We start from the raw sequence: 14684 nt of genomic DNA on the forward strand, positions 1-14684 counted from the left end.
ACATTCTGTGATTCTGTGATTCTGTGATGTTATTGGAAGGAATGTTTCATTTCAGAAAATACACCCACCATGTGTGTTGCATTATAAAATAGAGTAACATTTCCCATTATTCATTGTCAGCTGAGCTCTTTCAACTGAGGACATGATGGAAGTCATCAGCCTGTGCTGTGAATGCACAGGCTGTGGAGGGTGCAAATGAGCTGCTTAAACTTTAGGTATACAGTGCCATTTTAGCTGCTCTGGGGTATCCTGCCTTACCTCTGATGGCCCGTCTGAAAGGTGTGAGTTATATCTGCCATCTCTATGCAGGTATCTCTGGTGCCTCCAGTACCTATAGCACCGTAAGGCGCATGAGGCACCTACTGCTTAGCTACATGGGGCCCTAGATGTGCATTGACTCTTATGGGAGATCTGTGTTCCTTTGCAGACTCCTACATTAAGGTGTCTCAGTCTGTAAGTTGAATTTCACACCCACATGTGAGGAGAGGTATGGAGGCTTAGGGGTGGGGAAGCAATACAGTCCCACGTGTTGAAATTGAGGAGCAGCTGAGCTTTCCAGCATCTGCAAAATGCCATCAGGGTGGCTGATGCCAGGGTGCCCTAGGAAGCAATGCAACCATGACCTGGGGCCTGGGCTGGAGGCTGCCACCAAAGCAGCACCCTCATTGGAGACAGCAGGCTGCCATCACACGGTCATCTCCTGTGAGACATGCTCATGCAGGAAAGCATCTGAAGTGCTCTCCCAGTCTGGACAGGAACCCTTCATAACATTTCCCTGTTCTCCTCTGCGTTGCACCTCTCATTAGTTTGAAATAAGGTCATAAGCGGTGGGATGTGAGACCAACAAAGCTGGAACAGGAGGAAGAAGTTTCTCTTTTGTGAGAAAGAAGTTAATAAATAAAGGAAACAGAAATTTGCACACTACAGATATGCACGTGCCAAATATAGACCAAGAAATTGTTTTTACCTTATTTTGTATTTTAATTTCATACTGAAAGCACTTGACTTTTTCCACATGACTTGTAAGGGGTGGTTGCCATGTAATTATGCAACCCACTGAATCTGTATTACAATTGACAGTGACATTTAATGGCCAAGTGAGTATTTCTGGAAAGAAATGAAAGCATTAATGTAGACATGGTCAGTAATCAGCTAGCACTCATGTATTCATAGCAAAATACAAGTGAAGTTGAGGTAACTGATGTAAAACTGTGTGCTACTGGTGTTAACAAATGTTATCTGTTAAACAGGAGTAAAATACAGTAGCAAAACTTAGGAAAATATAATTTCAGTTGCTGGACATCTGAAGTAACTGAAGAAAAGCACGAAGGATTTTGTGTAATTCAGTAGTACAACCAGCAGAGTGCCCTTTTCCGCTACATTTAAATTTCACATTACCAATGCGAATCTCCACAGGAAAAAAAGAAGGTTTTGTGCATGTGGTAATACACAGATAGAAGATTAAGTCGTCTGCATTTGAGTGCCAACAATATAGTTGACTAGGTGTGACCTAAGTGTCTAACCACTACAGTCAGCAGAGACTTTATCAATAATGCCCATGATGTCTGCAAAGCCGTTTTGGGTACAAAAGAGCAGGCGTGCTTGGCTGCAGAGCTCTGGACTTTACAGCCTGCATCAGCTGCAGGCTGGAGTCAGTCTCACACCCTGCATTTCAGACCACTTAGGGGTACCCTGGTCTTTCACAGGTCCTGTGCCATGTTTTTAGGCAACTGAGTCCTGTCCCAGATCTAGATGAGAGATTAAACACTTGGCTCACACAAAGGTACCCACATATTTAAATCAAGTTGTAAGTTGAACCTTCTCTATGATTTTAGGATATGTAGCTTTTGCGGCTTTCAGAGAAGTGTGGGATTATGGGATGGAGAAATGAACCCATCAGAAAAGCGACTTTTGCTTTTCATCACTTGGATCCCATGGATATGTCCACACCACTTCTTTGAAATGTTATTTCAGGCTGCTTCTGCCTTTGCTTGTTTTCGTTAATTTTTGGAACTATTTTCTGTCAGCTATCAGGAGTGAAGTCTGTCCTACAGTGCAGGATACTGTGACAGCTACAGACTTTGTTTTATTCTTCTTTTCTCTTAAGAGGAAAATTTCCCACTTCCTTATTTTATAAAACAGTAATAAAATAAAAACATTCACTTACCAATTTCATACAGTTGAATGTACTCATCATAGAACCTGATCAGGGATTCTTTGCTAGACCCATTCACGAGGAAGTAAGCATGTTCAGTATCTATCTTCACATTTTGGAATCTACATCCCGTGTTTCTGCCATTTTCATCTTTCATGTAAAGCTCACATTCCATCTCCTTGTTCTTTCTGTATATAGCAAGGTATTTTAGGTAAACACGGGAAATGTGAGAATCCAGACTTCCCTAGGCTCAAGCAAACCTACTCACCTAGAGTTCTGCCAGTAGAGAAAATACTGTGTATCTCCTGGAGCATCCCTGCCTGCCTGCCAAGTGCAGTTCATGAGAGAAATGTTATATATCACACAGGAGAAGTTTTCAACGGCTGACCCATTCATGCCTGCAAACAGAGGAATAACCATGATAAGGAAAAATTGTGTAACTGCTCCAAACTGGAGGATCTTGGTTCATGCTTAGTTATGTTAGACACCTGTGACTCCAGCTGGTTATCACTTCAGTTAGTAATGATAACTGAGAGAAAGCTGGACTTGCACCCTATTTTGACTGCCTCTGAACTGTGAAACCTGGGAGTGAGTGTATCATTCACACAGGTAAAGGAAGGTACATTGCCTTTTAACACCATCCTTGGTGCTACAGAGAGGAGTACTTTTCCTTTTGCAATCAACGCCCAGGAATCCACTCCTGAAGTGTTTACACGCAGCGTTTAAAAAGCTGGGACTTTTACAAGTAAGGTTGGACTTTTTTCTGCTCTCTGATCAAATAGCCTCCTAGCTAGATCTTTCCACCCTGATGTGGGTGACAGTGACTTGATCTCTTCCTTTTCCAAAGCACATGGAAGTGAGAACATCGTTTCTTAGGAAGCTCCCTCGTGGCCAGGCTGTGCAAGCATGATCAGTCTCATTCTCTCTTCTCCTTCAATCAATTTTATGCTTCTTCCTGTGGCGTGTCCCAACTTCAACAGAAGAGTGAAGGCTTCCTCCACTACTGACACCAGCCCCCTTCAGTGCCCAGTACTGAAGGCACCGTTGTGGAAGTAGGATGGACTATCCTGGGGAACTTGCATGCTTGGAGGCTAAGGCCAGCTGGGCAGGAACACCACAAGAGAGTGGTTTTAAGAGGCAGTGTGTCCTGGCTTGTGGTTTGAGGGTCACCATGAGAGTGTGTCCTCTGTGTGTCCCCAGGAAGAGATGAGTAGGGCTCACTTTGCTCAGATATGAGCCAGCTGCTAATCTCATCACCTCTGTCAAGTCTAAAACACCCCAGTTGTGCACAGCTGCAGGAGCTCTGGTGACGGGGCAATTTTAGTGAACCCTGAGTTGCGGAGGAAGAGGTAAACAATAAGTTTTTATTCAGGTTTGGAATTATGAACCTAGGAACTGCCTAAATCTTGCTTTGGTTAACTCCTGCACGGGGCAGGCTCAGAATCTCTTTATAAACTGTTGCCTCAGCTCAATGGGTGCATGTGTGCATGCGTGTGTGTGTGTGCGTGCGTGCGTGTGTGTGCGTGCGTGCGTGTGTGTGTGCGCGCGCGCATGTGCACAACAGGGCCAGATTATGAAGTTGCTCCATTCAGTTTGCCCCTAGCTGCTTATCACTGGGATTTCCTTTCCTCTCCTTCCATTTTATGGGTTTCGCTGATCCCCTATTCTGCCTTTAGCTGACTCTGTGTTCTCGCTCTTGACAAACTCACCAACAGGTGAGCAGAAAAGCATTTAATAAAGAAATGGGTGCTAACATTTAATGTTAATTTGTAACAGCCAGAACAGTTATTTGAATCCACCCTTAAACCACGGTAGTTTAATGGCATTTTAGAGTCATAATACAAAAGAGGATAATGCAATTACTGATAGATTTGTAGTATCAGTACAGATACTTGCAGAATTGTGGAAGCATTCATTACAGAGTAAATAATTCTGGCAGATCTGCAAAAAAAAAAATTTAACAGAAAATAAAGCAGTTATCTGCTGTGTAAGGAATCATTTTCTAATGCAATGTTTACCTTTAAAAGACTGCAAGCTGAGGAAACCTTACCCAGACCAGAGACATTACCTCCAGGGATAAAGTTGCACTTTTTTGAGATGTTTGTGTTCGGCACTTCAATGATAAAGTCTACCCCTTTGTGCAGAGGTATGTATTGTTCTATTGGAAACCTGCATAGTGGACTGTTCACCTGAAAAAAAGCATGATGATGTTTTATTTATCTTTTTTTTTGCTCTGCTAGTGTTAAATGATGCTGGCTATGGAATTGCAACTCAGAAACTCAGTTCATATGGCCAAAAATCTTGCATGCATATGTACGTGTCTTACGCTCAAGAGCTAACTCTCTCCTTTACCACTTGAGGGTAATATAGAATGGAGCTGAGTGATCAAAAGCATAACTACAAAAAGCTTTGCAGCTCAGGATTTGGATGGGGGCAACATGGGCAACAGTGGGCAACAGTTAGAGAAGGCTAATAGCACCCCAGTGATGTAACAGAAGATGGTTAATAAATGAGGGAGCCACAATGGAATTTAATCAAAGGATTAAGCAAAACAGAAGTCCTCCTCTGACCTCTCCAGGTGTTAAGAAAGTTGCCTATGTCATTATACTTATGATCTTCAATAAAGATGTGATATGTTTTTGTAATATGTATTTCTAACTAATACATCTGCTTTGCTTGGCTAAATAAAATCTCTCTCTCTCTCTCTCTCTCTCTCTCTTCCTTCCTCTTTCACACCCCTCTTTTTTCTCTTTGGATAATGTGGGTTTACAACATAATCTGTTCTACAGGCATGATCCCATTCACTGGGAAACAAGTGAAGAACTTGAGATAATGAAAATCCATGTCAGTGTTTGGGGAATTCATTTTTCATTTGAAGGGTCTCTTGCTCTGTCTCTCTAAATGCTCTAGGAGTCGCAGTCTCACAGCCCCTTTTTTTTGAGCAGCTACATCCCTATTTATGATTCAACATAGGTACAGTTCAGGCTATTGCCTCCTTTCCACTTTGGTGCCAGAACTTCTTTTCTGTGGTTGGCACAGGATGCTCCTCTGGCAGCAAATGCACCCTGCCATTGGTGAAAACTTTCCACAGCCCCTGACAGATCAAGATGCAGACTGTAAGCAATCACTGATAGATTTACTGCAACTAGTTATTTTTTTCAAAGGAATTGAAATTGATAAAAGGTAAAGGAAAAGGTGTGATTATTTATCTCAGCAAAAAGTAATTTTACCTCTTTCCGTATACTTTCCATGTCCTTGTCCATGATGGTACATTTGTACTTAGAGAAATTCTTGCCACTCTCCCAGGACAGTTCCATTTTTCTCCAATTCATTTTCACATTTGTAATAGGTGATTTTTGTGCCTCCGCTGAAAGAGTTACAGAGTAAGTTGAGTAAAAATATGCTATTGTTCTTACTGAATGCAGAGGATAGTATCTGTCAGACTTAAGATGACCACTGCCAGATTAATTGCAAATATCTCTGATAAATGAATAATTAAACTCTGTTTCTCAGATTATATCTGTAAAAACATACTTACACTCCATACACTGGATATCAGCATGCAAGGGATGAAATAGCATCATACACCACCAAATCATGCAAATGAGTCCAAGAGTATCAAACATTTTTTCCTCCCTGGAAAGAGACAATGAAGCCTTCAAAAAGAAAAGGGAAGAAAAGATATAAAGATGCTTTAAGTATTTAGTGTAAGTTGTAAGTATTGGTAAGTGGGGGTTTTGGGAAGGAGAAACAGGCACAATGGCATGGTCAGAAGACATATAAGTATATCAAAGTATGTGGGACTTAGACATGACACACATGGGATGGAATAAGTGGTGGAGATTGCATTGGGTCCAGCTGGGATGGAGTTAACTTTCCCCAGAGCAGCTCATATAGTGCTGTGCTTAGTATTTGTTGCTAGAATACTGTTGATAGCACATCAATGTTTTGGCTGAGCAGTGCTCGCACAGCATCAAGACTGTGTCTCCCACCCCACCACACCCACTCTACAAAGACCAATAGTCTGGAGGTGGGCAAGAGTCTAGGAAGGGACACAACTGGGACAGCGAACCCAAGCTGACCAAAGGGATATCCCATACCATATGATGTGATGCTCAGCAATAAAAGCTAGGGGAAAGGAGGATTGGGGTGGAAGAAGGAATTCATTATTACAGTGTTTGTCTTCTGAAGCAACTGCTGTGAATACTGAAGGCCTCTGTCCCAGCAAGTGGCTGGATATTGTCTGCTGATGGGAAGCAGAGAATAAAGAAGAGGGGGAGTGAGAGAGCAGCTTGGTGGGCACCCGGTGGACAGCCAAGGTCAAACCACCACAATTACTTCTTTCATGTCACAAGTGTCTCTCCATTTTTCAAACTAGATTAACTAGTGTAACTTTCCAGTAGCAGTTTTCCTGATTGCAGATATTTCTAAGGTTAATTCTAAGATTGTGAGGTAAATTCTTACAAACTCAGGAAAAAAGAGAAACATGGAACTATTTTTTTTACTTGTCTGTCCTATACTCATTTTTATGGTTATTTCAGAGTGGTGACTCCAGACTGACTCCATTTGTGGTGAAAGTAGAAACCCATCCAGACACTCCAGACAAGCTGGAGTCTTGAATATTTCCAGGAGGCACCTAACATTTCATGGAAATTGCCTTGATGTGACCAGTCCGTCATGGTCTTCAGGAACCAAGCCAGCATAGAACACGACACCATATTGTGGTTGCAATATAGACAGACTCTTCACTGTAGCTTGATTCTTCTCTGCTTATCTCTACAGCATCAATCTTCTCTTTGTAAGTCATCATGCTACAATAAGGATGTGGCCACAGCTGCTGGGAAATGATACCGAAGAATTTTAAGTACAAACAGTATGGAGGACTGGCTGTGAAATGCTATGTGAGATACTGGTCTCAACAGTTATTTCCACTTTCCCATGCTCTCAGTGATCTCCCCAGTAATGCACACAGGAACGTTGAGATCTTTTGTCCTTCTAGTCTGCCGCTTTTTATACAACCGTATTTTCCTCCATTTCTTGCCACGTGTTCAGTCACTCTTAGCCTTTTCTCCTTCCTTTCTTCATGCTATATTCCTTTTTAGGCACCAATTTTTCTATTCACTGCCAACTTTCTGCTCACCTTTCGCTTATAGTCTTTGTTTCATTCTTGTCATCTCCCTCTGTCTGCTCTCATGACTCCTCTGCTTTCAAAATCTCCCTCAGGTTTCCTACACATGACAGCGACCCCAAACTGCAAGCACTCTTCATGTTTTCTCATGGAAATGTTTGTCTGGAGCAATGCTGAAGGAGTCATCTGCAGCCCTGACTGCTTAGAGGAGTGCTTGCTGGTGCCATTGCCTCCAGGCTCTGGACACGTCGGGCCTGCAGAGGGAATAGCAGGACTTGTGTTCACTTTCCTCACAAGACATGGCCATTTCCATTGACCACAGCACTAAGGAGTTTTGCTTCCCAAAGAATTTGTGCTTCACAGTTGCCAAAAACAAATTACATAAGAAAGGATTAGTGTTGGGTTGTGCCTACATTCTCTCTATTGGCCCAGCTGAAGGTACTAACACAAAGTCAGGTCCTCTGGCTTTTCCCTAGCTTGCAGGCAAAATGAGAGATATAGAAGCAGATGTGCACCCTAAGCCATTTACGAGTCCGTACCTTCTGCCTGGTGGCCAAGCAAACAGCTCCAGCATCACATGTGTAGAAGCTTTGTGCGTCTATGACTTTCACCCTCTCCCAGACTTGTCTTTTGCAGACAGGTGTGGTAAAACTCCCTCTGCATTGAACAGACCCCAGTATTGAAGGTGTCAAAAGGAACACATACTTATGTCAAACCAGTTGGGAGTGTTATTTGGAGGATCAGACCAGAAGAAATATAAATATTCTTGTCTAAGTGATATTGCCTCATATTTCATTAATATAGGAGATAAAACAGAATCTCTTAGGATGAAAACCCATATCTTTAACTCTATGCTTGTTTCTGCTTTGCTTCTTTCTTTTTTCTCTCCTGGCCAGTCTCACAAGTGTCTCAACCTCTTAGCCTGCTACACAGGGGAGAGTCCCAGACAGGACTCAAGCATCTGGTTTCTACACTCCTCAACTCTTAGCTCATTCCCTAGGTCTCTCCAAGATGGATTTGCTATAAACATAATCTATCCACCTAAGATACATGAATAGGAGTCAGCCAGTGATGCTTGGCCTTGGAACTTTCTTTTAGTCTGAATAAAAAATGTGCATAGCCTGTATGTTTAATTTCTTTGCTAGCAAAATCTTATCAAGGAAAACATTGCTTAACTTATTACCTAATATTACCAGATGTATGATGTGTCTGACTCAGCAGTGGTGATCATATGCCTTGTAAGTTAAATGCTAGCAAGCATGAGTCTGTTTGGTCTTTTGTAGCAAGTCATAGTCAAACTCAATGTGCTCTAGAATGATCTCAGTATCAATGTGTCAAAAGGAAAATACACTCATATTTAAAAGCTGTGGTATGCCTATATTAATTTTTACAGAAAGCATCCATTAAATACTAACTCAAGCACTTTCAATTCTTAACCTCTTTGTACGGTTTATTTTCTTTGCTCTTATCCTGTGAGTGCAGGATGCTACCAGAAAATGTCACCTGACACCAAGGTTCCTTGGTTCTAATTCATAGCTTTGCCAGTGACTTTATTTTCTTGAGTGGCTTTGGAAAAGTTGCTCCTGACCATAACACACTTCCAGAAATTAAAATTTTATTTTTACTCATAGGGTGATGTGAGGATAAGCTGATGCTTATGCGATGTAGACAAACAGATGCTTACACACTGGAGACATATGAAGAGTACTATACAATTGCTAGGCATACCAAAAGGCATAGAAATAGGAATAAAAACCTCACAGTGCATACCAGGCAATGAAATATGACTCTCAAATTGCTGCCTTAATGCAACTTTCCCTAAATGCAACTTTCAGTCTTTATATCAGTGTCTTGATTACTGTAGATGATGATCAAAAACTGGGAGAAGCGGTTGATATACCACTATTTCACTCCAGAGGGACCTGGATGGGCTGGAAAAATGGGCTGATAAGAAACTCATGAAATTCACCAAAAAAAAGTGCCAAGTCCTGCACCTGGGGTGGAACTACCTCTGGCACCAGCACAGGCCGGAAAGCAGCTTTGCAAAGAAGACCCTGAGGAATCCGGTGGACAGTGACAGTGAGCCTGCAATGTGCCTTTGCCAAAAAGAAGGCCAAAAGTACCCTGGGCTCCATTAGGAGGAGTGTTGCCAGCAGGTGAAGGGAGGTGATCCTTCCCCTGTGCTCTGCACTGGTTAAACGAGACCTGGAGTGCTGTGTGCAGTGCTGGGATCCCCTGTGCAAGAAAGATATAAAGCTATTGAAGAGAGTCCAGAGAAGAACTCCAAAGACAATAAGGGCTCTGAGAAGAGACTGAGAAAGTTGGGACTGTTCAGCCTGGAAAGATGAAGGCTTAGGGACATCATATCTATGTGTATGAATATGCAGCTGTGGAGACTAAGAAAGTTTGAGCCAGACTCTGCTCAGTGATGCCCAGTGACTGGACAAGAGGCAATGGGAAAAATCCTGAAATAATGGAAATTTAATTCAAATGCAAGAAAACACTTTTTACTGTGAGAGTATTCAGCCACTGGAACAGGTTTTCCAGGGAGGTTGTGGGGTCTCCAAAGTTGGAGATACTCAAACCTGACTGGACAAAGCCCTGAGCAACTTGCTGTAGCTGACACTGCTCTGAACAACAGGTGGGACAAGGCAATCTCCAGAAGTGCCTTCTAGCCTCAACCATCCCAAGATTCTGTTACTTACTTTTGTGCAAGAAATAGAAATCCACATATTTCTAGTTAAATTTATAGAAAGGGTGGAGAAAATAGCATTTCTTTCAATTATTGCAAAATAAGTGTTAGATAACAAATGTCAAATAGGGCAACAGACATCATAGACATTTCATACTGTTCCTTGAATCTTACCAAAACCTTTAGAATTTTTATATATACACACATTTATATTTTTAATAAAATAGGCTTAAGCATCAACAAAAATTTGCCTAGGCTAAGTAGGAAGGTAATCAAGATTTTGTATGTGTGCTAGTATAACTGTATCCAACTTAATCCTTGGAAAACATTTGTATTCTGCACAAAATATTCTATGGCACAAGAAAAAACAATAGACAACAAAGAGTGTCATACCTCCTCTTGAAAACACCCTCCTTCTTTACTTTGGTTTTGGATTGCAGCAGCCAGAACAGTTGAACCCGTAGTTGTGGTCGTGCAGGTATTGGTAAGTATTTTGCTCTACCAGTTACCTTTTTTCACTGCATGCCAGTATTAAGCAGCAAATGCTGCAAGTCAGAAAGTGACTCAGTTTTTCATTTCCCCTACTGATTCTGAACTTCCTTTAATTTCCTAATTGGCAGATGTTAATGATTTCACATGAACTGATCACACAACTAACCCTTCCTGTTGTGTTGGACAAACTAAGCATTAATAGTCATAATATAAAAACTTATAAAAAAACCCCATAAATATTCAGCAGTCATAGTACATGACTATGCTCAGAGAAATACCTCTCCTACAAATCAACACATTTTCATAAATATCATGGAAATAACAGCTGTGTTGAGTGACTAATCCATGTTTAAAGTGCTTACAACATAGCTACTTAATTCTCTCAGGACCTGACTGCATATGTTGTTTATGACCTCTGTACCAGTCCAGGTTCTCCTGTGAGGAAGATCAATCCTTAGCATGCATTTGCAAACAGCAAATTCTGTTTTTTGTATTTGCAGGCAAAGTGGCAGGGAAAATACCAGAATCAAATTTCAGAACTTTCTCACTACCCAATTTTGGACTGGTTTTGTTTTTTTCATCTTAGGCTACAGTGTCATGGGTTAGGTGCAAAAGTATCTGAATTTCCAAATAAAAAGAAAATATCTGAAACATTTGCTGAATTCAGTAATGTCAACTTTGCAAAAGACTTTGCTGTCATATGAAAAAGAGAGTCTAAAACCACATCGTCTGTTTTAACTTCCATCAACTTCTAAATGTGGCTCTGGGCCACAATGAGTGTTAGCCACTTCCCAGTTTGTTTAACATGGTATCTAGCATACAGATATTTAATCTTCTTGTAGTAGATTCTTTTTAGAAAGAGTGGTTTGAATTACCCTCTACCTTCCGTTCCGAACACTGGCACAATAGCAGGAAGGTGAATTCCCCAGGCTTCTTAGAAGTGAGGCATGATCCTTAGTAGTTAGTCTGAACTAATTAGTAGTTAGTCTGAATAGAAAAAAAACACTATTTTTCACCTTTTTCTTTTTTGGCTTGTGCATGTGCTCAGATCCACCACCAGCAAATTACTTCACAGACATTTCAAATTCTAACTGTCTTTGCCTTTAAGTCCACACTGTTCAGTCTTTCCCACCTTTATGCAGTGATTCCCACCAGAAGAGCATGTTAATATTTTCCATTTTAAAACCTTGATGTTACAGATGAAAAAAAACTATAGATAAATAGGTGATACTGAAGTCAGAGCACATGTGAAGCAGTGGCTCAGCTGCATAATTTGGTATCTAGAACCATATACCTAACATTTGGTCAGTCTGTGACAGCATTTTCAGTACTTTGGGAACTGGACTGGATCTTCTACTCACTAAAGGATTTAATTTGCTTATTTTATGTGGCCTAAAAGGAATACAGTTGGTACACCTGTCAATGTGGTCTGAAATTGCCTAGTCATCAAATATGCTCTACTTGGGTACCACCAGCCACCTCAGTGACCTCTACCACCGTGCGTAACTTTTCTATAGCACCATCCTCCCATGCCATACATCTTTGTTACACAAAGTTGATGTCAGTATGCCTGGTTAAGTTTGATGAAGAGATTTGCATCCTCTTGTGCTGGTAAGTTTGGTCGGGTTCTGGGTAACCTGAGGGTGGTCTTACAGTGTCATCTGACCAGTACCTTCAGGCTACCCAAACAGTGTCTGGATTAGCTTTAACTGATCCATTTTAAACTTTAATCTGGATTAATTCATTCGAGTGTGTGCAACTAGTGCAGCTGCCCTTCCCCTCTTTTTGGGATCTGTCTGCCTGTGCTTCCTTGCTGGGTGGTGTGGAATGGGCCTTGGTTGGGAAAGCATGGCCCTGTTGGCTCTGTAGCTGCCCTCAGGTCCTGGTCAAGACCAGGACTCTGACTGTTGTGGGGACCAGCTTCCTTCAGGGCGTACGTGTCCCCCTTGAATAGGCCCTACCTTCTCCTGGGAATAGTCATCTCAACATCTTGTGAACTGCCACAGTCTACAGCCTGGAGTTTATGATAAGCCAGCAATTATTTTGGTTTCGTTTAATGTTTCCGTGGTTTAATCTAGTTCAGTATTGGCAATGTGAGTGTCTGAGACTCCCCCAAGAGTAGTAAGGGGTGGGAAGAAACCTCTCCAATTCTCCCAGGACAGTCCCTTTCAGCACCACAGATGTAGGGTGATCTGCAGGGATCCCTTGCGGGTGGTGTTTCACACTGTTGATATAGATGTTGCTAACCAGTTCATGAATAGCTTATCATAAATGAAAGATGAAAAATTCACTCTACATGATCTGAAAAAACAGTTAATAATGTCTCAGTTTAGCATGAACATTTGCAGCGTAAGGAGGAGCTCTAGGAAAAACACCAGGCTAATAAAAGCTTCTTTTCATAGGAAAGGATCAGATGGAACAATTGAGTCCATATCCTTCAAGAAGTTGCCAAATGTTGTATGAAGCTCTTTTGGAACAGACTAACAAGGGCTGCTGTAATGCACAGAGTCCTAGGAAATGCATGGCACAATTTTTCAAAACACTGGTTTTGAAAAAGTTATTTTAAAATAGTGTTACATTGTAACCTTCTCCTCTTCTGGACAATGTAAATTCACATGAGTAGTGGATGATTTCAAGGTTCCTTTAGTCTATTTTTTCAGCCTGTCTGGGTCCCCTGGATGGCAGTCCTTGTCTTGAGCAAACCAACTGTCACTTCAACTTGGTGTCAACTTGGAGTGATTTAGATCACTCAAAATATCACTCTCAAAAGTATTATCAAAAACAATTTTAGTATGTATTTGTAAACGTGCAACTTAACAAAGTTTGATGGCAAGATTCATTCACTCTTGTTACTTACTGCATGGAAGAAACACACAAAGGAAAATTGAGTTAGAATCTATTTAGAATTATCTACATGGAAACTGGAGATGCAAAAAGGTAAGGAAGACTCTGCTGTTGAGTCACAAGGTTCAGAATGGAGCCCCTTGCTTTCTAAACTCGTTATGGAGCCTAGATGTGTCTGAGTCCAATCTTAGTCCCAGACTTGGTCAATGGTTTATGTCTAAAGGAGTTCTTTATACAAAGTTTGAAATAATTAACGTTGAGCAACTACACTGACTAGTAATGTTTCATTAGTATTAATTCAGCATGCTATCAGTCACTTACCAAGGATGAGTAAAGGATCTCTGTAGCAAGTAAGGGATTTCTGCCTCAGACAAGGAAGAATTTCTTGGTCTCAGGTAAGGAATCTGAAGCTGTGAAAGATGTCCCTGCTCCAAGGGGATAGTTACCTGGCATGCAGTCTAACTGCAATTCAGGGAAAACTTAAACTGGGCTCTTCCAAAGATCTGCCGTAGATAAAAAGTATCTTTGCTTTGATGAGCAACCTTGAAAGGCATCCCAGCTCAAGGTGAGATCACTGCCATGGAGCCACACTGCCTAGCAGAGAGAGTTCAAGGAAGGCTCACTTAAGCTGTCATATTTAGAGAATAAAGTGATTGGCTTTTTGTCAAATTACATATGAGGGGAAAGATATGCATGAGGCTCCTTGTACTCACAATTTTCTTTGTTTCTTGATAAATGAGTCTTGGAAAAGCCACATGCTATTCTTGTGTTGATCGCATGATCAGTGTTCCAAGTTCATATGAATCAATGCTCACTGTGTCACTATGCTTCTTTGTGGGTTTTCAGAGAAAATATTGGAACTAGAGGTGTTCTTGGCCCAGCTATGGTTCAGACCTTTATCTCCTCTGGAGTCTGTATCAGACTACCACTAGTTTGGTTAAGATGGTCAAGTGCATCTGTCACAATGACAATGTCCTTCATCGTTTCCTCCAGATCACTGATAAAGACATTATACCAGATAGATCCCAGGATAGACCCCTGTGGTACCCCACTTGTCACAGGCATTAACCCGTGGTAAAATTATACTGACTGTTCCCAGTGACCTTCTCCTTCTTAATGTGCCTGGAAATGTGCTCGAAGAGAACTCAGGCATGTGTTTCCCAGACTGATAGGCCTGCAAGTTCCTGGGTTGAACTTTTGGGCTTTTTTTGAACATGCGTGTAACAACTTTCCTGAATAAGTTGAAGTATGTTATCCCTTTCCAGGAGAAAACAGGAAACAAATGAAGAATTTGTTTAGCTTCTAACAAGACCAGAATGCCATCTCCTGAGTGTCCCATTATTTTCTTTATTATACTTTCCTAATCCTTTCCC

At 41.4% G+C, this 14684-nt stretch overlaps 1 protein-coding gene across 1 annotated transcript; it reads right to left on the bottom strand.

Annotated features, from left to right (window-relative positions):
* Positions 1 to 967: 967 nt before the first annotated feature.
* Positions 968 to 5781, bottom strand: LOC104539565 (granulocyte-macrophage colony-stimulating factor receptor subunit alpha-like; the record flags this gene model as incomplete). The annotated part of the gene is made up of 6 exons (XM_010183134.1): positions 5694 to 5781; positions 5386 to 5522; positions 4224 to 4344; positions 2424 to 2553; positions 2168 to 2343; positions 968 to 1107 (listed from the first exon to the last, which is right to left on the bottom strand). Coding segments are annotated over exons 1-6 (792 nt in total), but the record flags the coding sequence as incomplete, so codon positions are not given.
* Positions 5782 to 14684: the final 8903 nt, after the last annotated feature.

Source organism: Mesitornis unicolor, unplaced genomic scaffold, assembly GCF_000695765.1.
Source record: "Mesitornis unicolor isolate BGI_N332 unplaced genomic scaffold, ASM69576v1 scaffold3164, whole genome shotgun sequence".
Taxonomy (NCBI): Eukaryota; Metazoa; Chordata; class Aves; order Mesitornithiformes; family Mesitornithidae; genus Mesitornis; species Mesitornis unicolor.